The sequence below is a fragment of the Oryza sativa genome, chromosome 7, assembly GCF_034140825.1.
Source record: "Oryza sativa Japonica Group chromosome 7, ASM3414082v1".
Classification (NCBI taxonomy): Eukaryota; Viridiplantae; Streptophyta; class Magnoliopsida; order Poales; family Poaceae; genus Oryza; species Oryza sativa.
Window position 1 is genome coordinate 19,868,741 of NC_089041.1, and position 26,563 is coordinate 19,895,303.

Genomic DNA, 26,563 nt, shown 5'->3' on the forward strand with positions numbered 1-26,563 from the left:
ATTTTTATTATTTCTAATTGTATTTCTACGTAGACTCATGTTTCAATATTCTTTAATTTTTAATTTTGAATTTCAGTTACTTCTAAATTGTATTCATATATTGATTTTAGACTCTACTTCCCATGTTGTTTTATTTTGAATTTTAGTTATTTGTAAATTGTATTTTTTACATGAACTCTAAACTCTAATTTTAATTTTATTATGTTTATTCTGAATTTTAGTTAGTTTTAAATTTCTATATGAACTTTATACTCTATTTCTAATATCCCTTATTTTTAATTCCGAATTTCAATTATTTCTTAATTGCATTTCGATATAGACTCTATACTCTACTTCTAATATTCCTTATTTTTAATTTTAAATTTCAGTTATTTATAAATTGTATTTCTATATGGACTCTACTCTTCTCTTCCAATATTTCCTTTTTTAAAATTTTAATTCTGAATTTCAGTTATTTATAAATTGTATTTCTATATAGACTCTAATCACCTCTTCCAATATTCCTTATTTTTTTAATTCCGAATTTCAACTATTTCTAAATTGTATTTCTATATGGACTCTGTTTTTCTTTTTCTCCGATTAATATGAGAATTTCTAGTACGTGAGAGTGAACGTGGAGACTCCTTTTTCTATCTATCTATTATATATTATATACTAAATAAAAGGCCATAAAACTTTCTACAAACGCTCTCAAGCCGCCACGTGGGACTCCTACAAACGCTCCTAGGCTGCCACGTGGCACTATCTAATCTCACCGTTGATTTTCACTTAAATTGGTGGACCTGTTTATTTACACCATTAGATTAGATCTATTATTAAAAAGGTGATAGTTTTTCCCCTTAAAAAACATATGCAACCGGTGGCTGGGAAAAGGAAAGAAAAAATAAATGTCCCTAGGGAAGTACAATTAAAAAACGGTATTGCTAAATTTGTGTACAGTCGAATGTTTTAACCGTGAGATCGTCCAGTAATATTCGTTTCAAGCACTTGAAGGCTGCACCCCATCTTACAGCTTATGCGAAAGAACCAACTGCACCTAATCAAGCTCTAAACTCATTAGCACTTCACCTCCATCGTAAAACTAATAATTATTTATATATTTATACGAATTTACACTGTAGTTACACTCCACTTATATATATAATTAGTATATAAATTTAGGATTTATATATGTAATTTTGGGACTTACATTATAAATACACTAAAATTGCATATGTAATTCAGGGAATTACAATGTAAATACATACCGACTATTTTTTGGTGAAAAATATGGCGCCATAAATATAGCTACTCCCTTTTTAAAAAAAACATATAAAGCTACCTACTGTTAGCTGGAAGAAAAAAAAATAGACATCTATGTACGATAAAATAAAGCAAAAAAAAAAAGCGTACTATAAAGCAAAAAAAAAACGTACTTAGTATCCGTGGAAAAACTACGGTCTAAAAATAGGATTTTGTATAATATAAAAAAATAAAATATAATACTACATAATATACGGAAGTATATGCATGTAATCGAGATCTATAATAAACCAATAGATTAGATCTTGTAATTAAATTATAAGAAAAATCAATTTAATTTGATTTATCCATTATTTTTAACTATTAAATCTATTTTTTAAGAAAAAATCTTGAGTCACCGTGTGTCACGTCCTATAAAAAGGGAAAAACCTTAGAAATTCTTAGAAAAAATGAAACACCTCATCATTGGCTTTCACTTAAATTATTTAAAAAAGTTAGAAAAATATAATATCCACCTCCTCACCATCACATGTACACAACACTGCCATCCCCTCCCTATTGTTTTATCTATTAAATAAAAGAGAAACAATAAATAATATTTGATGTTTTTTTTTAAACAAAGTACAAACGCGGGCGCTCGCAACGCACGCACAATCACTTCTGTGAACGCACACATGCAAATACCCCTTTGAGTATTTTGAAGAGACTAGGCTGATATATTTTGAGATTGACGAAATCACCACGTACGTCTTGATATCGACGGGTACATTGCCTACTACTGAAAGAATTTGTTAAGTCTGAACTCGAGCAAGTTCCATCACAAGAAACCTAACCGGTTGAGCTACGTTCATTTCACAATAATATTGGATATTAAAACAACCATAATTTTTAAGCTACATTCTTGGAGTACTCCTATATCTTTAAAACCGGTAGAACCATTATTTCTAACCGTTAGAACTATCTTATAAAAGGAAACACAAGCGTGTATTCATGGTATGTCACATTTCAAAAATATTATTGTACAATTATATTTCATCGTTATCGTATGCACGTTAGCTTGCGTGGAACCTCTTACCCACTCTACATGAAATGTTCATAGATGGACCAACTCTCAAACTACATCAATCATATTAGGCTATATAAACCCATATATTTAGTGGAGCTTCATGTCTCACCCAATTCATCATCGAATAAACCATAATAATACATATGCAATTGAAAAAAAAAGAAAAATACCTTAGTTTACCTTACACTTACATTTCGTTGACATGTTTTCTAAAGAAAATAAGTCTACCTTCTTTTCAAATGATGAAGAAGATTATAAATAATTGCTTATAAATATCAGGTAAATATGATACTGCTATAATATAAAACTAATAGGTTAGAAAATTAAAAAGCAATTAATGTCGACGAAAACAATTTACGAAGAAATCATGGTAGATGTTCTATGGTTGTAGATGTTCTACGGTTGATATTTTGCTCTTATAACTGTGTCAAACATAGTGTACAAAACGCATGCCCACGCATTCGCGCGGGCTACATTCCTAGTTCCTTTAATAAGTTAATAGATTTCCCTTATATTTTGCCTAACTGGAAAAAAATCCACAAGAGATTGGGTACCTGTTGCGTCCAGAACTATGCAAGAATCAAGATACCTGCATAACATCTAATCAATATTTACAATGTTCTTCGATGACAAGTATGACGGTCTATCACTTTGTTTTGCAGCCTGTCTAGGTGACGTAAGCACATATTCGTTGAACTTTTTTTTGTTGTCGTGAGAGCAGGGTGTCATTGCTACATTTATAGTTTTTATGTGCCTAAACTATTCATCAATGTCCTATATTTGCCTAGTGGTTGCAGTGACCTGAGTAGCACCCAAGGTTCTAAGTTCAAATCTCCATAGGAGCGAATTTTAGATTGGGTTATTTGAGAGCTAAAAGGTTCTAAGTTCAAATCTTCATAGGAGCGATTTTAGATTGGGTTATTTGAGAACTAAAATATTGCATATGTCTAGTTGGATGAAGAGTTCACGTAAAAAATACCCTTCTCAAAAAAAAAAAAACTATTCATCGAGGTCCTAGGTCCTATATTTGCAGTTTTTAACATAATTGTTGGATGTAGAGTTCGGGTAAAAAAATACCCTTCCCTAGAAAAAAAAACTTTTCATCGAGGTCCTTTCTATATTTGCAGTTTTCATTTTTAACATTCTTAGTATACATAATTGTGTATTTCCTATGATGCTCTTCTTTGTAAAGAACTCATTGATACAAACTAAATGAACAATTTGGCACTTCTATAATCTGTACAAATATAAGCCTGTGAAAAACATTATATGTTCCTGACCTTAGTGCGCTAAGTGTAGAGTAATTATACATTTAACATGGATTGGTCAATTTATGTTATTGATCAATTACTTGAGTTGTGATGTTAATATAGGTAATTAATTTATTGATCAATTGCTTGTGATGCTTGCAGAGATCCAAATCGTTAACGCGCCTGTCTTGTGCAGTCGTGCTAATGGATTTCATAAAGGGAGAAAACAGAGTCTGAGGACGAAACCTTCATCATGAGTGTCATAACACACAACATGATCTACGATCACGCGACACGCCCTGCAAGGATGCACAAACGTTGCTCCAGCAAGCGTTGCAAGCTTGAGCTAAGATGCGAGCTATATTCGAGGCCACTAGGGATGTAAGCAGTCTAATCCACAAATCTATTTATAGGCAAAATTAATGGGTAACCCATAGATTATAAATGAGTTTATGGATCGATCCACTTGCATTTCTAGATGCGGCAATCTAGGTTACGATGTGGAAATCCATGGGTAACCACTTATTTGACACGTAAGTAAGTTTGCAGGTCGGTTCGCTTGCATGGCCACTATTGTCAGTGTCCAAGTCATTGATGGGCCATGGTCAGATAATGTTCGAGGGCAAATCATCTGCCATATCTCAAGCGTCGATAAAATGGATGTTCTGCTGCTTGATTCACATGTGAGGGCATAGCATGGATTGGCTGCCAATTAGCAGTTGTGTTTCAAAGCTCTTTAGTATTATGGCCCTCTTTATTTAGGCTTAGGTTTATTGGTCTAGACTTTTAAGTCAGCTTATTGGCTTATATGATTTATAAGCCGGTGGATTTAATGTCCTAAGTTTAGTAGTTGAGTCATACATCTACCTCACACAAGCCAAAAAAGCTTCTCCAACCTAGCTTTTGGCTTAATAGTGTTAGAGTGGCTTATGGCTTCAAAAAAGCCAAACGGAAAAACTGCTTGTTTGTTTAGGCTTAGACTTTTCGACTTATAAGTTGGCTTATAAGCCTAAACAAAGAGGGTCTATATCTACGTGTATTTACCATTACCTAGCACGTGTTTGGACAGTTATCCGGCTCGACAATGTTTAGATAGTTTTTAGCATAAATTTGTTATAATAGCATCGTTATAATGTTAACACACGCTTAAAGAGATAAGGTGGTAAATCACTTTTTGTTGCACATTAGAGATAGCCTTATATGTAGTGGTGATTTTGACACCTAAAGTTATCTTTAGAGAAACAAACGAATGAGGATTGTTTTTCTTTAGCAGTAGAGTAAAGCATTGTGATTGTAAACTTAATATTTGTCTCAAACAATACCAACAAGAGAGAGAGGCAAAGATAGTATTGCATTGATCATGAGATAATAGACGAAACAGATCGCTCGTGTATATATAAAAAAATCTTGATCTTTCATTCATAATCAATGATAAATACACTTCACAGATTACACGTTCTCTTGCGAAGATTTCCAGTAAACCATCCTATCACAAATACGAGATCACTGTGCCTTCCATGACACCAAATAAACAGAGGAAGACATGTCTGAATCCTACAAGCTTCTGCACCTACTGAATAACACTGATCACAATGCCAAGAACGCCTCGGAGTTGGCCCGCAGCTGCTCCTTCTCCAGCATCTGCATCTTCAGCCGCGGCAGCGACTTGCCGGCCGTGGTCGGCCGCGGGGCCGCCATGTTTGCCGGGGTCGGGGCCGGGCGTGGCCCCTGCAGCTTGACGTCCTTGACGGCGACGCGCACGGCACGGAAGGGGTCGTCGCGCGGGAAGTTGCCGTTGTAGATGACCTCGAGGTGTCCGTTGTCGTCGGCGGCGTCGGCGTCGGAGACGACGACCGCGCCGAGCCACATGACGAGGCGCAGCGTCGTTGTGCCTAGCCTCCCCAACGGCGTGCGGACGCGCACCTCGTCGCCCTTCTTGAAGGACATCTCGTTGACCGGCGATCGTCCTGACGGCTTCTTCCCCTTGGCGTCGACGGCGCGGTGGATGATCGGGCGCGAGGAGCGGGGACTCGAGCGGCGGGGAAGCGCCATGGACGACGGCTACGAGCGCTGCTAGCTGCGACTGCGACTCTGCGAGGATGGGGTGGAAGGAATTGTGGTGGATGCAGCGCTAGGATTTATCGGCAGCCGAGTCCGACTCCGAGTCGAAACCAATGAAGCTAGCTACGTAGCACGTCGGAGACGGAGTTGGAGTTGAACTCGGTGATTAGCTTGCTGTGATTAATGGCTAATCCTTGTGAATTCTGCTCTATATATACACGCGGCATTGTTGAAATCGCAGATTTCTCGAAGCCTAAGCCGAACTGGTGGAGGTGTCGCCGGAGGGGCAGGGAGACGACGTACGGCGGCTCAGTTTGCACCGTCTCCATATGCAAACATCAATCGGAGAAAAACGGAACGAGTGAATTATCCGCTTCATTGACAAATCAAATATTTTAAGAAACAAGGTTAACAAATAGCTTAAAACAAATGATATTAGCAATGCAGTAGAAAAAAAGGTTTTTTTTAAAGAAAGTATATTGTTTGAAGTGTGGAAGAAATATTCCGTTTCAATAATCCATAAATAATTAAAAAATGAATTGAGTAAACCATGAGTAGAAAGTTAAGAAGTGGGGGACGCTAGTCCACCAACAAATAGGAATGCAAGTGGGGTTGGCTTGTGGGCTTTGAGGCCCCCATTGTAGTTATATTTTGAAAAAAAGTACGAATTACCCCCTCAATAGTTATGGTCGTCTGATTTTTAACCCTGAACTCTAATACCGGTTATTTTTAACCTTGAACTTACAAAAGGGACGAATTACCCCCCTAGATCGACCCAGTGTAGTTTCAGTCCTACGTGGACGCACACGTGGCAGTCTGGTCAACCAAAACAAAAGAAAGATACATGGGACCCACTGTCAGCCACAACAAATAAACATGGTGGGGCCCACTGTCAGCCCAATCCTCTTCTTCTCCCCCTCCTCTTTGCGCCTTCCCTTCTCTCCATCTCTGGCACATCAAGGCAGGTAGTGGAGCTCGCCGTCGATCTCACCGCCTCCACGGCGAGCTCGTAGCGGCGGCTGATCTGTGCACACGCTCGCCATAGAGGAGGAGCATGAGCACGCCTAGCATGGAGGCGGAGACGAGAGAGGCATCGCCGCGCACATGCTCGTCGGCGGAGGACATCGCCATCACTGATCCATATTATATTCGACTTCCAATTTAATTTATTTGTGCAGAACAGACCATTCTATTGACCTGCACATTAATAGGCTTCTATTGGCTATGATCATCGCCTGCTAGCTACCCATCGTGTGGCATCGTCGGCGAGCTCGCCGTTTAGATTGATCCTCTCGCTGCCGCTAGATCTCACCTAATTCCTATGCATGCAAACCGTGTACGTAAATGCACATAACCACAGGAGCATGCCTATTTTCTCTCCAACTAACTCGCACACATAATCCAGTGATTAGCCAAGAAAATCATATTCGTATTACGGATCGGTGACCAGTGGCCCCACCAGCTGCATAAGGGTGTTCACGGTGCAGCTATCGCACTTGGTGAGCCTCAGTTGCCAACTAGATCCAAAGCCCTCTAAATTCACATACTCAAGTGTAAGTTCGTTGTAGTGGGCCTCACCATTATCTTCTTTTTTCAATCTTCCCTTCCCCTTTTTCCTCGCAGTTCTTCTTTCTCACTTTCCCCATCGGTTTAGATGGCACCGAGTGGAGCCTCGGTTGGAGCGGCGGCGGGGTGATCCAAGCGGCGGCAACGGCGGCGGGCAGAGCAGCGATGGCGTCGGGCTGAGCGGCCAGATCCAGTCAGATCTGGCTTTGGGCGACGGCAGCGAATTGTGGGCAGGGGGGAGGGGAGGGGGGGATGACGACGCGGCAAGCTCACTAGAACTGTCGGATGCGGCGGCTTTTCGGACACGATGCGAGGTTGACCGTGGCTTCCTCGTCGGCATCGTAGCCACCGGTTCCTCGCCGGTGCTAGTGACGAGCTTTGCAGCCGCCGCCCCACCCTCTTCACCTGCACCAACAATAACCTCCCCTCTCCGCCACTAGCCCGCCATTGTCTTTCCTCCTGCTGCTGGTTCCGGCCATGCACGGAACTAACGACGCTCTCACTCACCCAATTTTTTCTGAAAAAACTGACGAGGCTCTGGGTACCCAAATTGGACATGGGAACCCCATGAAAACATGGTCCCCACTCCATTCTCTCCTTCACGTAAGCATTTCGTCTATGTAGTTGTTTGGGGCTGAATACCACGAAGGCGCACTGTGAACGCCCTAAGAAGTCCATGCAAAAATACATGCAAATGTACTTATCTACCATGATGCTTTTTTTTCCCAAATCTGCCACAACTTCTACTTTGGATCAAAATATATGGATGGCTCATATATCCATCGGAGGGTACTCTTCCAAAAAAGAAAAAAAAATCCTTTTCTATTGGTCTTGTTTGCTTGAACCCACTAGCCGAGAAAACCGTTATGTCATATAAATCTTATCCACCACGCATGACGCATCTGTCCCAAGGCCCACTAGTTCAGCAGTTTACAGCTCTTCGGAGCAACGAAGTGAAACAAAATAATGTTGCCGCTTCAACTAAATTTCTTTGTGAACAGAGTGAACAGACTACCACTAGTTCTTTTGGGATTCGTTGATGTTGTTGAGAGCCAAACGGTTCGTCTGAACGGAAAGTGAAGGAAATACATATGGCCCTTGCCTTCCTTTCAGAAAGAAAAAAATTGACACAGAGACTGGCACAAACTGATATCCAAGTCAGAGTAGAAATGACATTACCAGCTAGATGCTTTGTTTGCTGCATACCCAGGCTCTTGATCTCAACGAAGGAAAGGAAAGCCAAAGGCGTGCAAAGAATTGAAAGCTGAATCCTAGCTACAACATCAAAGTTGTGAGCACGTGGATTGTAATCATACATGTAATCAGAGGGCAGCTGGATTATGATTCTGATCTGAACTCTTGGATATCAACAAAATCAAGGATAAAATATATTGGTAAAAAAAAATATAAAGAAGCGAAACCTCGATCTTTCATTCATAATCAATGGCAAATTGAAGTTCACACAGATTGCATGTTCTTCTTCTCATGCGAACAAATCATCCAATCTACGAGAATTCAAAAGATCACATCGCCTTCCATGCAAACCAAGAACAGAGGAAGACATGTTCTGATTCCTACAAGCTTCTGCACCTACTGCTACTACTGATCACAATGCCAACAAGGCCTCGGAGTTGGCACGCAGCTGCTCCTTCTCCAGCACAAACATCTTCAGCCGCGGCAGCGACTTGCCGGCCGTGTTCGGCCGCGGGGCCGCCATGTTTGCCGGGGTCGGGGTCGGGGCCGGGCGCGGCGCGGGCAGCTTGACGTCCTTGACGGCGACGCGCACGGTCCGTAAGGGGTCGTCGCGCGGGAAGTTGCCGTTGTAGATGACCTTGAGGTGGCCGTCGTCGGCATCGGCGTCGGAGACGACGACCGCGCCGAGCCACAAGACGAGGCGCAGCGCCGTGGTGCCTAGCCTCCCCAACGGAGTGCGGACAAGCACCTCGTCGCCCCTCTTGAAGGGCATCTTGTTGACGGACGATCCTGATACTGACCGCTTCTTGGAGACTAGTCTCCCCTTCGCCTTGACGGCGAGCTCACTGCGGCGGTGGATGATCAGGCGCGACGAGCGGGGACTCGAGCGGCGAAGCGCCATGGACGAACGAGAGCGCTGCTGGGAGTGCAGAGGATTGGCGGAAGGAATTGTGGTGAATGCGAAGGGAGGCGGCCGCGCATGGATTTATAGCCAGCCGAGTCCGAGTTGGAATTGAAGTCGGTGTCCGAGTTCAAGTCAGCCATTAGCTTGGCTGTGATTAACTGATCCGGTATTCTACTTGGACAATCTATTCATTCTCTGCGCGGCATTGTTCAATCTGAAGGTGTCGCCGGAAGGTAAGGGAACGGCGGCTCAGGTTGCACCGCCGCCATAAGCAATACCAATCCCAAAAATGGAACGAGAGATCGACTGATAGTCTGAAACAATACATATGTGGTTATATTGGGATGTGGATTTTCATCTCTCGAGTGGATATCTCCTTGTTGTTTGCATATCATCTAAATAGTCATTAAAAAATTTGAAAACAATAGACAATATAGATTAATATGAAATATATCACTCCACAAACATAAAGACCAAATTAAACTTCTACAAGTTACAACAAAAGTAAAAAATTAAACTAAAAATAGTTATCGTACATTCATAGCTATATTTGTTATTTTTATTACAACTTATAGGAGTTGAATTTAAACTTGCATGTTTGTAGAGTGATATATCTCATATTAATATATGTTACCAATTTTTTTAAAAAATTTTTTGATGACTATTTAGGTGGCATGCATGAAACTCCCCTCGATGGATGAAAACACTTTCCCGTTATATTGGGCCTCTTCAGATTACGGCCAAACTTGATGAGCATGACTATTTGACCGACCAACCACTTGTGTTATTTTATCAACTTCACGTAAATCCCCACGTGTCAACCCACATCTCTTCGTGTTCTCTCAAGGGGCCACATGTCAGCGCACGACTTCTTGCTGAAGACATAACACACCGGTTTCAATTGTTAAGATGCTAACATCAGTGCAAACTTAGGTACCTAATACCCAATGTAGTACGAGGTATCCAATACCCAATATCAGGTTTGGTACCTACAGGTATCAACCCGATCTAGGGACCAAGTACCTAATACCTTAGGTACCCGATACCTAGTACCAGGTCTGGTACCTACTGGTATCTGACCGATATAGATACTAAGTATTTTAGGTACCCGATACCTAGTACCAGGTCTGGTACCTACTGGTATCTGACCGATATAGATACTAAGTACTTTAGGTACCCGATACCTAGTACCTGGTCTGTTACTTATGGATACCATCCCGATCTAGCGACCAAGTACCTCGATACCTATAGTATCAGGTCTAGTACCTATGGTACTAACTCGAATAATCTGGGTACCAGTTACCTGATACCTAGGTATTAGGGACTCGATACACAGACATCAAATACCTTGTGCGTATCATGTATGATTCGTGGGTATCAGGTCTTTGCGCCAACGAGAGCCATGAGGAGTACTATACATATGGCCAAGCTCTTAACTCTAGTGGCTAGTGCATAAAAAGACATACTAGAAGTGTGTTAGAGCAAGTTTAATAGTATAGCCAAATGTTAGCTCCAAATCATCTATAGCTAATCTAATAACCCATTCATATAATAGTTACCTATAAAAATATACTACACCATTAATACCCGGTCCTACCTCTCATACACACACAACGTCTTAGAGTCCGTGCTGCAGCTGGCTACAAATCTGTAGCCCGCTTTCTTCTCTCTCTTCTCTTTTCTTCTCGATATATAGTTATAGCTAGCTTACAGCCTGCTATTGTACTTACTCTTAGAGGTCTCTAGTGTGAACTTTGGCTGCATAAAAAGGTGTACCAAAGAAAAGCTAGTACTACTTAGAAAAGTATACTAAAAGTATAGTATACAGTAGTACTAAAAAACTACTAGTATAGTATATAGTAGTACACAGGATGTGCTATTCTAGCCTCTAACCAGCTTACCACGGTCTACCTCCTCACGTTACGCCTAAGCCACCTTCGCATGCACTCAGAGCATAGCTAAATCATGGAAAATAATGGTTCACTCATAACTAATCCCGTTGTATAGACGATATCTTGTTTCCTAGTTGTTCTGAAAAAAAAAAAGAAATCCTTTTCTGTTGGTCTTGTTTCAAAAATGCTATTTATCGTACGTGCGCCTGACGGAGAGAAGAAAATGCCGTGCGCTATTTCCCAACCACCTGTGACTCCCTCTGTCTTTCTCGCACCTCCCTTTCTCTCTCTCACGTTCGATGCTGTTTTCTCTGTTTGATGCCACAGCCGCCGCCTTCACCACCATCGACGCCATGTTGGACGTCAGTCGTCAGCTCATCCGTCCAAGGATGGAACAAGGCATGCCGCCTGATTGTGATTGAGGGGTGTTTACATGGAGGCAGAGGCGAAGGTTGGTCGACTCACACGGAGCAGCCTGGCAGCTTCTTGTCCGGTCGTGAACAGCAGCATGGTCGTCTTCTTCGTCACGGTTGTCGCCAGAGCTCTCGTCTCCGCTTGCTGGATGTCTACGGGTGTCATTTTTTCGGTCTACTCCTGCACTGCCGCCATTGGAGGTGAGGGAGGAAGCCAGCTCTGACTGATATCTTCACGATTTTTTTTTATGTTTCAGCCGATGTATCTCGATGTTTCTTTGTGTTGGATCAAATTGTTACAGCGAGATTTCTTATGGTGTTTCAATTTTGTCCTTTGATTTTTATGGATTTGTTGATGTTTCAGTAATTGAACTTTGATGTTACATGTTTCAATCTATGATTCAACCGTGTTTCATCATTTTAATAGTCTGAAACATGTGTTAAGCCAGTGGAGAAACATTCTTCTTAACAAACTGAAACAATGCCCGATTTTTACAACAAAAATCAGGAGCCCCATTTGTAGGTCCTCCGGTCTTGTTTGCTTGAACCCACTAGCCGAGAAAACCGATGTCACATAAATCTTGTCCACCACGCTATTTGTCATTTTTAGATTTGGCAATTAATTATTTGTCACTCCTATCTCAATGACATGTGGGTCCACATGGGTCTATGATATATGGGCCCAGTGGTAAATCGTTAATTGCCACACCTAAAAGTAGCAAATAGTTAAATATCTCTGACGCATTTGGCCCAAAGCCCACTACTTAGGGTCTGTTTGGTATAGCTCCAACTCCTAAATATAACTCCAGGAATTGAGTCTGGAGTGGAGTTGTGGAGCTGCCAAAACCCAGCTTCACAACTCTAGTATATTTTGTGAGAGAGCTCCACCCAACTCCACTCCCAGTTTTGGTGGAGCTGAAACTGTTTGGCTGAGCTCCAGCTCCAGGAGGGGTGGAGCTAGAGCTGGGGCTGTGCCAAACAGTCCCTTAATCCGCAGTTCGGCAGTTTACATCTTTTCGGAGCAACAAAGTGAAACAAAATAACATTGCCGCCTCAACTAAATTTCTTTGTGAACAGACTACTACTAATTCTTTTGGGATTCGTTGATGTTGCTGAGAGCCAAACGGTTCGTCTGAATGAAAATTGAAAATGACATTACCAGCTAGATGCTTTGTTTGCTGCATACCCAGGCTCTTGATCAACAAAGGCAAGGAAAGCCAAAGGCATGCAAAGAATTGGAAGCTGAATCCTAGCTATAAGATCAAAGTTATCGGCAGGTGGATTGTAATCATACATGTAATCAGAGTGCAGCTGGATTGTGATTCTGATCCGAACACTTGGATCAACATGCATCATGCATGCATATATTGGCCTCGATCTTCCATTCATAATCAATGAGAAATTACAGTTCACACAGATTGCATGTTCTTCTTCTCATGCCAAGAAATCATCCTATCTATGAGAATTTACAAGATCACATTGCCTTCCATGCAAACCAAGACATGTTCTGATTCCTACAAACTTCTGCAGCTACTGCTACTACTGAAGAACACTGATCACGGTGCCAACAAGGCCTCGGATTTGGCCCGCAGCTGCTCCTTCTCCAGCACAAACATCTTCAGCCGCGGCAGCGACTTGACGGCCGTGGTCGGCCGCGGGGCCGCCATGTTTGCCGGGGTCAGGGTCGGGGCCGGGCGCGGCGCGGGCAGCTTGACGTCCTTGACGGCGACGCGCACGGTCCGGAAGGGGTCGTCGCGCGGGAAGTTGCCGTTGTAGATGACCTCGAGGTGGCCGTCGTCGGCATCAGCGTCGGAGACGACGACCGCGCCGAGCCACATGACGAGGCGCAGCGTCGTGGTCCCTAGCCTCCCAACCGGCGTGCGGATGCGCACCTCGTCGCCCTTCTTGAAGGACACGGGCGCCGGCGACGGCGCGGATGACATCTTCTTGACGGGCGACCCTCCTGACGCCTTATTGGAGACTACTCTCCCCTTGGCCTCGACGGCGAGCTCACTGCGGCGGTGGCTGATCGGGCGCGAGGAGCGGGGACTCGAGTGGTGGGGAAGCGCCATGGACGAACGAGCGCTGCTGCGAGGATGGGTGGAAGGAATTGTGGGGAATGCGTAGACGGAGAGTGGCGGCGGGCTTGGATTTATCGGCAGCCGAGTCCGAGTCCGAGTCCGAGTTGAAATCGGTGATGGTAGCAAGTCGGAGACGGAGTTGGAGTTGAAGTCGGTGATTAGCTTGCTGTGATTAATGGCTAATCCTCGTGAATTCTTCTCTATATGCGCGGCATTGCTGAATCCGAGCCCGATTAGAAATCGCAGATTCGCGCGCGAAGCCTAAGCCGAACTGGTGGAGGTGTCGCCGGAGGGGCTGGGCGACGACTTACGGCGGCTCAGTTTGCACCTTCTCCTTATGCAATACGGAGACCAATCGGAGAAAAGCAGAACGAGAGATCGACGATGGGCATATGTGTCCGGCGTCAGTCGGGAATGAAGCTCGCTGAGGAAGCTCTGGACGCCGGCGGCGTCGTTCTTCTCCGATGATCCTGTGAACTGCTGCCCGTCAAAGTTGCTAACTTGCAGCTAATAGACGACACGACACTGTTTCAGTTGTGCACGGTGAAGCAGCATCACAGGTTTGCTTGCTCGAGGAAAGTGAAGCAAACAGAAAAGAAAAGGAAAGGAAAAAAAGGAAGTGTCGTCAACACCAAAATCACACAAGAAAAGGAAGAAACTGCATACGGCGATATCCCTCCTAATCTAGAAAGGCAAGTAGAGGAGATTGCAAGATAGTAGTAGAATACTCTGCTTGTACATTTGGCATCGCTGAATTGAAATCTTGTGTATCTCGCGCGATTAACAATTACATCGATCGAGTCGGATCGATCTTTTTTCCTTTTTTTTTTCGTGCTATCACAGAAATTACAGACACAATAGCAAGAGAGAAAAAGGAAGTAAAAAAGAATAGAGTAGTATATATAACAGCAGCAACCTCAGCAGCTCAAGCGAGGTGGATGGGATGAAGAAATGAGTTGATTGGATTTAGGCGAGGGCGTCGGCGCCGGCGACGATCTCGAGGATCTCGCCGGTGATCTTGGCCTGGCGCTGGCGGTTGTAGACCATGGAGAGGTTCTTCCGGAGCTCGATGGCGTTGTCGGTGGCGCTGCTCATGGCGCTCATCCTGGCGGCGAGCTCGCTGGCGAGCGACTCCTGGAGCGCGCGGAGGATCTGGCTGTTGAGGTAGAGCGGGAGGAGCGCGTCGAGGATCTGGACGGGGTCCTGCTCGAACTGCACCACGGGTGAGAAGGGCTGCGTCTCGATCTTCACCTTCTCCCGCTCCACGGTCAGCTTCCCTTCCTTGGTGGTGAGCCGGAACAGCTCGTCCTCGGTGGCGTCCACGCACACGCCGTTGATGTCGCAGATCTCCCCCTTGGGCGACATGGGGAGCAGCGTCTGGATGATGGGGTCGGAGCGGACGAGGGAGACGAACTTGGAGTAGAGGAGCTCCACCTTGTCCACCGCCTCGGACACGAACAGCGAGTAGACGAGGTCGCAGATGGACTGGGAGTCCTTCACGGTGGGGATGCCGTTCACCTCCAGCGTCCGCTCGGTGGGGATGAAGGGGCGGCGGATGAAGTAGGCGTTGCCCTTCTTGCCGACGCTGACGACGGTGTACTCGAGGCCGAGCTGCTTGAGCTCCTCGATGCGGGTCTCGGCCTTCTTGAGGACGTTGTTGTTGAAGCTGCCGCAGAGGCCGCGCTCGCCGGTGAGGACGACGAGGGCGACCTTCTTGACGGGGCGGATGCGGGTGAGGGGGAGGTCGATGTCCTCCGTCTGGATCTCCTGGTTCATGTTGTAGAGCACCTCCACCAGCGCCTCCGAGAAGGGGCGGGAGGACACCACCGCCTCCTGCGCCCGCCGCACCTTGGCCGCCGCCACCAGCTTCATCGCCTCCGTGATCTTCTGCGTGTTGCGCACCGAGTCGATGCGGCTCCGCAGCTCACGCAGCGAGCACCGCACCACCTGCAGGCGGCCGCTGCTGCCGCAGCTAGGAGCGGAGCGGCGGCGGGTGGCCAGGGCGGAGGAGGACCAGGCGGTGGAGAGGTGCGAGCACGACATGGCTGGCGGGTCACCGGCAACAGCGGCGGCGGCGGCGGCGGCGAGTGGAGGGAAAGATTTCGGATTGGGTTTGGGTGGAGGTGAGGCGAGGCGAGGCGAGGGGCCGAGGCTCTCCAGGCGGAAGTAGGGCAGGTGGGGTTTTCAAGGCGGGGTGAGTGGTGGAGGAGGCAGTGGTCGGATCATGTGGATGGATGTGCTGCTGCTTCTGCTGCTTCCATTTCACTCGAATCATTTTTTGGCTTGGCCCATCTGAAACTGAAAGAAATACTAGCATATTGGAAAAATGAAAAATAAAAGGAAAAGAGATACTAGTAACTCACACTGGCTGGGACTCAGGATCGTGCTGAGGATATCCTGGCATCCTGCAGTAGATATCAGATACTACCCAAAAAAATAAAAATTAACACAAGCTTTAGACATGATGGTTAGGTTAGCCAAGTTTAGTTCCCAACTTTTTCTTTAAACTTCTAACTTTTCCATCACATCAAAACTTTTCTACACACGTAAACTTCCAACTTTTTTATTCAAACTTCCAATTTTAGCGTGGAACTAAACACAGCCTTAGTACTTGTGCTTGTTGCTTTCAATTTTAGCAAGGAAATGATTTTATTTATTTTACCAGTTTTGCTGTAATTCTTCTGCATATATAGAATTGGTGAGCACAAAACTTCATGGCAGAGGGAACAAACAGATGTAACCCAGTTCTTTCCAGATGTAGAAACAAGGTAGTACATGAATATAGAAGGGCACAGTACAGGTACAAGGTTCAGGTTTAATGAAATGGAAGTAACTTCGAATGTAAACTAGAACCTCAGGGTACAACAGCAGCAGCAGCTAAAGTCTCGGATTGATCTGCAGCAGGAGGTTTCTTTGATGGCTTGTAGACACTGAAATCGCCAAAATCCCGCCGTCCACTACACAGCAAAGAACACAAGGTATGCATGTCCAGAGGGTCAAAGATAATTGTCCAGGAAAAAAAAATCATCTAACAGAAAAAATCTTCCAAATCTACCTACACATAGTTGATAGATAACCAGGGTGATTTTGCACCACAAACATGCGCAATTATCAATGTGTGAGAACAAACCGAGTAGCAAAACGACAGGTGAATTCACCTGTGCTTTATATTCCAGCCCGAAGGCAAATAACGAGGGTGAAGAGAAGCTACGAAGACCTGCCTCCACCGTTGGCTGAACTGGTTAATGGCCTCCTCGCCACCGTTGGAAAGCAAAAGCTCCACGACCTGTTTACCGTGATGCCCATGACCTAACAGGGAGATCTTCTTGTCACCGTTTTGGGGAATGGCTTGGTTAGAATTGTTACTGCCGCATGGATCCCTGTCAAGATCACCGTTTGCAGGATTACCACCTAAGCTTGCTTGCTGCACGGTGTCTGCCTCAATGCTAGAGTCAGAAATGGGATTAGCCATACGGGGTGGATAGATTGTGCTTTCTTTGCTCAGAGTTGGACCATGTATCTTATTACCCCCAGAGCCTGGCTGACTGGTATGTTCATCAATACCTAGCTGATTGTTATTCTCATCAATGTCTGGATGACTGTTATTCTCAACTCCATTTTTAGAAAATTGCTCAGCATATCCATTTTCTGGATCATGTTCATTATTCTCAACAATGCCGTTGCTGTTGCTTTTTCTAATAACATTTTGAGCCTGGGATCGGTAAGAAAAACCATTTTTCTTTGAATGTCGCCTTCGCTCATTGGGACTCATGCCAACAAGTAATGCCATCTCAAGATCTTCAGGAGTCACATCCCTACCACCATAGTATGACTTCACAATCTGCAAAGAAATGAATAGGTCAGCAATACAGATTTAAGGCTAATTATAAGAACAAATTTGGTCTACTGAAATATTGATGATAACTAGCATGAAAAGTTTCAATAAGACAATGTTGAAACTGTGGTGAAGCCCAAAATACTTGAAGATTCTCATCACCTGCATTAGCTCTTCATATCTCTTCAAAGGCATATTGGATCCATGTCTTAAAAGGGCCATTGCAGCAGTCCTCAGCTGCAAAGGAGACACACCTGTTCCATTTGATTTATCTTCAGATAATGATGCACCAGCTATTAAACTTATATCACCTGAGTTTAATATCTTCTGTACAAAAAGCGGCACCCCAAATTCTTTGGCTATTTGCCTCTTGTACTTCTCAGCTGCTGAATGAGCAATTTCATGGCAGTCTACGCAAAGAAGTACAATATCATGTGAACGATGGCTCTTCAGATGCTCTGGAAAATGCATCCTGTAGCACGATGGTATAATTCTATATCTGATATAGTGGCTCTTTTCTCCACATCCGACACAAATATTTTTCTTGCTCTGAATATAGAAGTCATTATCCTCATCCTCTGGGCGACCCTTAGGTTCAAACAAGAGCACAATTGCTGGAGGATTATCTTCTATTAATTTTGCTAAATTACGTTGAATATACCTGGAAAGAAGAGTCGGTCAGTTTGATAAGATAACCATGATTTTACATACCTATAAACACTAAATAGTGCATCTAAGTGACAAACCATTCCAACTTTTTACGGTCACAGTAGCAAAGCAGTCTTCCATCACTGGCGTAGATCCTGCAATTGTGATATACTGGGGACTTGCATGAAAACTTTTTAATGAATAATTCCCGGGAAGCCTTTTTGTTAGTTGGTGCCATCAACAACTTCTCCCCACTTGATGCAAAGGAGAACATATTTTTTTGCTTCAAACTCAGCTGTGATACAAGGTTATAATTAAAAACTGATAGTCGACATAATCTACTTGGATCTTTGTACTTCTCAAGCAAATTTTTAAAGATGGCATCCATGCTGACAGTGATGTCCTCAATCAGATAGCGAAGTTCTTCAGCGTGAGCAACAACAATAGGTGAAGGTGGCGGCAAGGAAGGATACACAGTTGAATTGCTTGTTTCAGTTTCTAATATGGCAGAACACACCTCAGTTGGACCTCTTGGAACACTAACAGCAAGGGAAGCTATAGCTTGGTCTGACAGGACATACCGTAAGCTCTCATCATGCATGCGAGCCTGCAATGAAGTAATCAAGATAATTGAAGAGTCTGGAAATCCAGAGACCAGAATCACAAGAAAACAGATATGTCAAATTATTGGGTGCAGCAACTTAATATATGCAGAAATAGGAAAATACAATGTGTGAAGCACCAAATACAGCTAATAGATTTAACAAAAAGCTAAGAATATACCCTACGAAAATGCGAAAATCAATTGTTCTAAAAGAATAAGAATATGTTGGCTGACCATTAAATCCCTCCATGCACAAATTTTCCAAACAAGATCCTACAAAAGAGCAACAAAATTGAGAATTTATTGAAATCACTGGCAAGCAGGCAAACAAATACAGAAAACGAGCACCTTCACTTCACTTGATTTATAGGAGTCAAGTCCATGGCTTTGCAAATTTTTTGACAAAATAGACGCCGCAGAGGATGCTCCTGGTGGACATTCAATTTCCTTTGCATACAGTTGCATACACACCATATTTGAGCGATGGCTGGCCTCGAAGAAAAAATTGATTTTGTCATTGGGAGAGTCTGAAGCATCTGATTAGATATTACAGTTTATCAAAAAAGTGAGACAGGGAACAATGGAAATAATTATGTAATTTGGTTTCAGGAAGCAATAAAATATCATCAATTCAACACGGAATCTCATTTTCTTAAGCTGCATAACAGGATTGTATAGGCTAATAGACCAATATATTTTCTTACAAAGCTAAATATTTGCTGATATTATTATCAAATAAGTTTTAGATACTTGATCCAGAAGGTTCCAGTTTATGCACAGGTTAAGGTATTAGTACATGAAATTTTGTTTTTACTTGTAGCTTGAAAGTTACTGATCCCCTCTGTCCTATAATGTAAGATATATTTCATCTTGAACATAGACCAAAGAGTCATTAGACGTTACTTGATTACTCTCTAATTAGTATCTCTAAGGGCTGCAGTCCAAAAAATATGCCTTACATTCTTGGGTGGAGGAAGCATTCAAAAGAGAGTACAATAGATAGTGCATATCTTTATATAATTTTTTCATAGATGGTCCTCCAGACACAGCTCAAGGACTGGAAGCTTTTTAAAGTTTAAGCATAACAGACTAAGGCTGTGTTCTAAGCTCCCCTTTCCAGTTTCCAAACTTCTACTCCCTCGTTTACCATGCGCAGGCTTCCCAGATTGGTAAATGGTGCGTTCTTTGCAAAAATTTTATATTGGAAAGTTTATTTAAAAAAATCATATTAAATTATTAATCCATTTTCAAGTCTTTTAAGCTAATACTTATTTAATCATGTGCTAATGAGCCACCTGTTTTTCGTGCCAGAGAGGAAACGTTTTGAACCTCTAGGTTGGAACGCAGCCCAACAGAGCTACATCAGTAATTTACATTTGCAGAAAACAATGTGCTCAGCTGAACTGAAGGGTGAACATAGAACAATCCAGATAAACTGATGCTTGTGAGCTCATGTGAAACTAATTTAGAGATGCAGGGAGTCATGAGTTCTATTGTCTAGGACTCTAAGATGTCAAATGTAGCTGTCTGTGGTAATGCTGTAATGTCTGGTTGGATGGGATATGTCCATCCATGTTTGGTTGAAGGGCAAGGTTGGATGGGATATGTTCATCCATGTTTTTAAGGATGAGGATATACAAGTTTTGTGTTTGGTTGTATGGATGGGATGAGCCAACTTTTTGTTTGGTTGATAGGATGAGGATGCATCGGATGAGATTAATTAACTAATTATAATATCTTAATTGGCATAATATTACTAGTTATACACTTACCGGTTGGAATTAACACTTGTTGACACTAATCTTGCCATGCTAACTACTAATTAATAGCAAAACATGCTAATACCGTTAATCATACTCTAATCAACTCACTAATCATGTACTAATCAGCGTCCTAAAGAAGGTGGATGGCTTCATCCGGCCAAAAGAACCGGATCCCTTCATCCAGCATATTGAGAGAATATTCTCTATTCTGGGTCACCATATCCACCCTGTCCTCCAACCAAACACCCCAAAAAATCAGGCGGCCATCTCCCATCCAGTCCCATCCACCCAACCAAACACACCCTAATTGCCTTGTTGACTCAGTTTGCTGAACAAATTACTATCTTGTAACAACTAAAAGTAGCATATAGTACATATTGGAAGGGAAAAGTTCCCCTCCAAAAAAGCAAGGGGAAACTCGACATAGGAACATAGATCATACCGTAAGTTTTTGCATGAAGCTCTGATGCCAAACAATTTGCAATGTACAACAGATAATGCGCATCACAACGGGCATACTGAATCATTTCTGGTGTTAGTGGGCGTAATCTCCAATCCTCACGCTGAAATATCAGAATCAAGGAGAATGAACCGTAAAAATGAGAGCAACTGTGATGCTGGAAAACAAACTGCTCTTTCCGGTCAAGTATATCTGACGTTGGGAGTATCAGTTCTAGTACTCCCTATGTCAAATATACTTGACTGGAAGGAGTAAATTTTGCAGGCACAACTAAAAGGTCATCGATTACAAGTAGGCAGAAGGAACTTGTTTATCATTTTCTTTTACATGTCACCTATTTAATAACAATTGAATGCATAAGGAAACAGGCTTCTAAATATCAGCTGAGATTGATTAATGGAACAGAGTTTCGATCAAGAATTTGTATGAGGATCAAATGGAATTGAGTAAAAGGGCAAGGGAATCATGCATAAAGTAATGCAAGTAGTGACAAAATATAACTAAAGATGTGACAACCATTTTAGTGACATGCTTTAAAGGATGTAAAGGCACAAATTCAGAAAACCACCACAATTTAGGGCTTAGTACCACTGACCACCATTAGGTATTTAGGTCAACAATCATTTATTTCAGTAATGGTGCTTAATATTTGTAACAACAGATAGTGCAGAAATGACTTAGAATCTACTGCTACACCAGTAGATTCTGAAATCAGAGTAACAATGCATAACATGAGCTTCCATAGGTGCAAAAATGAATTTGAAAGAACCTACTGCTACATTATTATTCTGAAATCACAATCAACAATGCATAACATGAGCTTATGCAACTAATGTTTTCTAGGACATGAAAGCTTCAACAAAAGCTAAACATATATCTTGCTAAGCTCATAAATAAGTGCAACACAAATGCTCTAAATGAATTGGCAAAGATTCTCTGTAACTAACATGGTTAAACATTTTGTAGCACCCTGTGCACCATTGTGTCTAAAGTGCTAAAAAGAAGTAATCATGTAAAAATTGAGGCGGCAGATGAAAGCTAACCAGCTACTAAACAGTAAACAAACCAGTAAATAAGCTGATGAAAACACTTTAGTGGCTTTAGCAAGCCAACCTTAATAAATGGCCTACCTGCATTGTCTTGTCTGTGGTCACTCCACAATATAATTCAAGCAAATATGCTAATGACTTCTGTGGTTTTGATAGAACCTCACATGCCTGCAATAAATTACTTTCATAAGGCAATTCAGAAAAGGGCATACATGCATAACATAAATAATAAAGTGAGGTCCGGTGAAAAAAAAATGAACATCTAAGATAGCATAGGTGAATAACTTTAGGGGCAAAGTTGCCATTAAACAACCAATGTTCAATGACCAAAATATTCATAAGAAGGTGATCTCTACTCTAGATTATAGGAACTGGTACCAAAAAAAGATGTTTTCATCGTAAACACATTGTAAATCCATAAATCTTTTCATATTGCAGTAAACCAGTTATGAAATCATTTCCCCTGCTTAAACCATGAATACATTTCTGGTTGAAACTTGAAGCTAAAATCAAATATATAAAATTGAAACATAAGAAATTGTAATCAAGCGTGACGAACTTTAAACTATCACATATCATAATATTGGTGATGATGCTTAGCAGCTCATTATGTTGTCCCATGAAAAAACTATAACCACTAATGCAAAAATGAACGGGAAGCACACAAATGTAGGTCAGCAATTGATTGGCACTGCTGATGTTCTTTCATTACATTAAAGAAAGTAAAATATGCTCACATCTAATGAGATGTCCAAGTAAAATGATGTTTCATGACCTATTGCCATATCTACGTACAGTATGGCATGTAACTTGCTACAGTGAAAAGACATGGCAAGCAAACATTATATGCGACAAAAAACAGGCACAGTTCGCTCGCATGCTGGAGAAATCTCTGCGGAATGGTATTAGATGTTTCATCCAAGACATGCATACTGTAGGGGGACTTACCTTGGCAGTATCAAACATATTCACAACATAAATATGAAAGTCTCTCTGAAGCCAAAGAACATCATTGTCAGCTCCATGGAAGATCTGACAAATAAGTAGGGAGAAGGTAAATGAAACTGCATTTAATAAAAGAAAGCAACACAGATCTTCTGCTGAGACGATTATACAGCAATTGATTTTGGCTAATAGTCAAAAACTCATTAGAAATTAGTGTAGGTGTCTAAAAAAGGCCTCTGCCACTACATTGCAAAGAAATGAGATTACAAGCTAAAATAGTTATGAGCTCTGAAGGAATTCATGAGACTATCAAGTGCCAGAGACAATACTGAAGGTTCCATATGCACAAAGGACAGAAAAAGAAAAGGGAGCAAGGATGGTAATGAAACAACTCAAAACCGTAGTCTAGGGGTTAGAGCTAGCATCAGTTCATATACATAAGGATGTCTATACGGCTTTGTAAAAGTTTGCTTCACTGTGGTTTATTTTTCTCCATGGTGAAATATCAAGCAGACATATCGATAACTAAAACTCTACCAATGTCCAAATGTTCACTTGCTAAAGTGTGATCATCAGTTTGATAGTGAGTAATAGACAGAGAAGAGTAAACAAAAGAGAGAGAGAGAGAGAGCTGACAAAGAATAATACATGAAAAAAGTTAATAATAACCAGACAGGAAAGGAAAAAACAAGAACCAAATGATTCATATAGCATTGATTCTGAAGAGCCAAGGGTAAACGGACCATTTCTGGGCAAAATAGTAAAATGTCTATGAGAACACTGATGGACTCATTCAGCAATCTTATCTTGATCAACCAAACACCCACCGTACCATGTAAATCATCCATGCTGTTAGGGCCCCATGTTCCAGAAATTCAAATTTACAAGAAGATTTAAGGGCTTTAGGTTTGTTGGATTGATTTGTTAGGCCAAATACCAAACTCAGCATTCGTTCATTTAGAGTGTTCGGGGCCCAGCTTCTATAGAAATTACATGTCTTATTAGGATTGGCTGAAAAAATTTTTGACTTATTGTCCTTCAAACTTCCATATTTTGGTTGTTTGTGTATAGTGGTTCCTGGCCCTGCAGTATCAACAACGCAGCATGATTCTTGGAAAAAAAAATATATTACTACCTCTAATGCAGAGACACATAATTATCTTTCATGATGGCTGAGAAAGAACAATCCACCATCTTATGGATATCATAAATTAGAGTTTAGTGGGTTTAAGCTTGATACAAACAGGAAATTAGACTGTCAAACAAACCACGTTTAGGAGGGATGAACTATGAAAGCTCTAGGCTTAATCCCTCCTGCACATCAGACAATGTGAATCATGTGTTATGGTGAAAATATAATAATTAAAAGGCATTTTTACATTGTTTTATTTATGGACCATGGACCATGGCTCAGCTCTTTAACCAGAAAGAATCAATCTCTGAACTTCTCTAGATATCTTTTATAGTAATCTTAGTACCAAGGGTGCACACAAATGTGACGCTGGTGGAAACAACTTGTTTACACCATGTTCTCCTACACCCTATCTCTGTAATCACAAGTGTAATTTAAACTTTATTGGAATAACATGTAAATCAATTCACACCATCATCTGTACTGCACATTCCATAATTCTAGAGCTTCCAAAGTTGGACAACATGCAAATCCATCACAATTCAAAAATACAAATGGTAAGTGGCAAAATCACTTTAAGCAGAACTGAAAATGAAAACTAATGGTTTCCAGTGATATCAGATATAAGAGATGCACAACCTTACAGATTGAAGGATTGGCAAAAACTGGTCGTAGAATGCTCATCACGTCATGCAGCGCTATTGTGTCTATTAAATAATCTGCCTTCTGGGTAGAGATCTAAAAATGATATTTATATGTCATAATCTTAACAGGCCAATAAGCAACAGAGCAATAAGAAGGTATCCACCACCAGTTACCTGCATTAGTGCAGTGTATCCCAAGAATGACCGAAGGCTATGTTGCTCTGTATCAACAGCAAAAGCTTTTTCATCATCCAACAACCTAGCCAGGTCCTCCAACTGAGCATCTGTTTCGACCCAATTGTATGAAGTGCTCATTTCTGGGCATCGATCACCAGGCATAAAATTCTGAAAATCAGGTGGGTTGTTCAGCAAGGAAGTGATTTCCTCCTCAAATGGATGCACCTTTTGTGATGACTCTGTATCGATAAGAAAAGGAAATGTGTCACCTACTCAATGTGCAGTCAATTCGCTTGCAGTATGCGCATAGAGACTATGGTGAAAACTCATGCAATCAAACTTAAACTCAGGCACTTGTGCTTTCAGCATCTCCTCTTACTAACTATCAATAACGGTTTATGCACTTGTAGTAATTTAATCGATCAATCTTTTCAATTTACTTGCCTAACTAGGAGTCCCTAAACATGAGATGCAGTAACTGTACCAAATATTGTGAGCAAGGCTGTGCAGTACAGCCTTGTAGTAAACTTACTAACTCATAATATTTGAGAAGTAGGAATCTTTGGTAAAGTTAATAAAAGTCCTCGTGAAGTAGTAATTTTGATCGATCCACCTTTTTAATTTTTGTCTAACTAGGAATCCTAATTCCTAAACAAGAGATGCACTAACTGTACCAAATATTATGGGTAAGGGTGTGATGATGTACAGTAATGCATTGATAAAGAAATAGACAAAGCATGCAATGTAAGGACTACCTGACGAAGCTCCACGTTGTGTTTTCAGTGCACGTTGATAACTACCTGACGAAGCTCCAACAAGGGAACTGGCATCATGAAGGCCCCTTCCTATGCCAAGTAAGGACTAACACGCTGTGCAATCAACTAAGCAATCGTTTCCTTATGTTCCTCGTATGCAAAGAGACAGGTCCAGATCTCCATAGTCAATCCTCAAGCTCGGAGCAACCTTGCACTCAAAATGTTCGACGAAATTCCCCGAAGAACCAACACGCTATTACGTCCCCCCTAATCCTGCCTTAGTCTCCTTAGCGTACCAACCGTTCGCAGAATTCCCAATACAACCACACATCTACAAGGGCAAGGCAATGCCGAGATCAAAAGAAACAGGAGCAGGGTGACCACACCTTGAGACGTCGGCTGGGCCTCGCTGCCGTGGTGGCCGGAGCCAACCGGTCCAGCACCCTGGCGGCGCAGGTGCTTGAAGGCGGAGTAGGAGTTGTCCGCGACCACGCGCCTGAACCGGGCCTGCGGCTTCTCCTCCTCCTCGCAGGCTCGGCGCGGGCGGCGCCCTCGCCGTCCCCCGAGGAGGCCGGGCGAGGCTGGTGCGCGAGCGCGACCCCGTCTGCGCCGGCGGTGGAGGAGAGCCGCCACCGCGAGGGCCGCGAGGCATGCGGCGGCGGCCGCGGCCGCGGCGGCGCGCGACCTGAGGTTGGCGGTCGGCATGACGTCACGGGTGGGACGGGTTGGCGACCGGAGACGACGGCGAGAGGTGGCTCGGTTTCGGTTTGACCGTTTTGGGACTCGAAGCGTCGGTCTGCCCTGCAACCAGCTGACGTCAGGCAACGGTTTGGCCCATCACTGATTTTTCTATGGGCCACAAAATAGCCCAATTATTGGGAT

At 42.7% G+C, this 26,563-nt stretch overlaps 2 protein-coding genes and 1 long non-coding RNA gene across 6 annotated transcripts; 1 reads left to right on the plus strand and 2 right to left on the minus strand.

Moving 5' to 3' along the window:
• Positions 1-14,383: 14,383 nt before the first annotated feature.
• On the minus strand, positions 14,384-15,827 carry LOC4343366 (ATP synthase subunit gamma, chloroplastic). Its single transcript, XM_015791366.3, has one exon. It carries the CDS (start codon positions 15,710-15,712, stop codon positions 14,636-14,638), a length of 1,077 nt encoding a protein of 358 aa, XP_015646852.1. The 5' UTR covers positions 15,713-15,827; the 3' UTR covers positions 14,384-14,635.
• LOC107275761 (protein RRP6-like 3) lies at positions 15,716-26,466 on the minus strand. 4 transcript variants are annotated; one of them, XM_066312597.1, is made up of 14 exons: positions 26,068-26,466; positions 24,924-25,165; positions 24,745-24,843; positions 22,977-23,060; positions 22,110-22,196; positions 20,962-21,082; positions 19,105-19,292; positions 18,991-19,029; positions 18,251-18,759; positions 17,667-18,165; positions 16,828-17,510; positions 16,523-16,626; positions 16,033-16,074; positions 15,716-15,967 (listed from the first exon to the last, which is right to left on the minus strand). In XM_066312597.1, exons 1-12 carry the CDS (start codon positions 26,384-26,386, stop codon positions 16,524-16,526), a joined length of 2,973 nt encoding a protein of 990 aa, XP_066168694.1. In that variant the 5' UTR covers positions 26,387-26,466; the 3' UTR covers positions 15,716-15,967; positions 16,033-16,074; position 16,523. The 4 variants fall into 4 exon arrangements, with proteins under 4 accessions (XP_066168694.1, XP_066168695.1, XP_015646845.1 ...); XM_066312598.1 differs by having other exon boundaries at positions 15,721-15,961; XM_015791359.3 differs by lacking the exons at positions 15,716-15,967; positions 16,033-16,074 and having other exon boundaries at positions 16,428-16,626.
• On the plus strand, positions 19,635-20,449 carry LOC136357362 (uncharacterized). Its single transcript, XR_010742681.1, has 2 exons — positions 19,635-19,932; positions 20,068-20,449. It is a non-coding gene; the product is annotated as an uncharacterized lncRNA (long non-coding RNA).
• Positions 26,467-26,563: the final 97 nt, after the last annotated feature.

What these genes read in the sequence shown, in the direction of transcription:
- LOC4343366 (XM_015791366.3), bottom strand. Translation starts at nt 15,712, where the DNA reads ATGTCGTGCTCGCACCTCTCCACCGCCTGGTCCTCCTCCGCCCTGGCC.
- LOC107275761 (XM_066312597.1), bottom strand. Translation starts at nt 26,386, where the DNA reads ATGCCGACCGCCAACCTCAGGTCGCGCGCCGCCGCGGCCGCGGCCGCC. An exon ending in CCACAGACAAGACAATGCAG is followed by an intron (nt 21,083 to 22,109) that starts GTAGGCCATTTA and finishes CTGATATTTCAG; the next exon opens with CGTGAGGATTGGAGATTACG. An exon ending in GACCGTAAAAAGTTGGAATG is followed by an intron (nt 18,166 to 18,250) that starts GTTTGTCACTTA and finishes TCTTCTTTCCAG; the next exon opens with GTATATTCAACGTAATTTAG.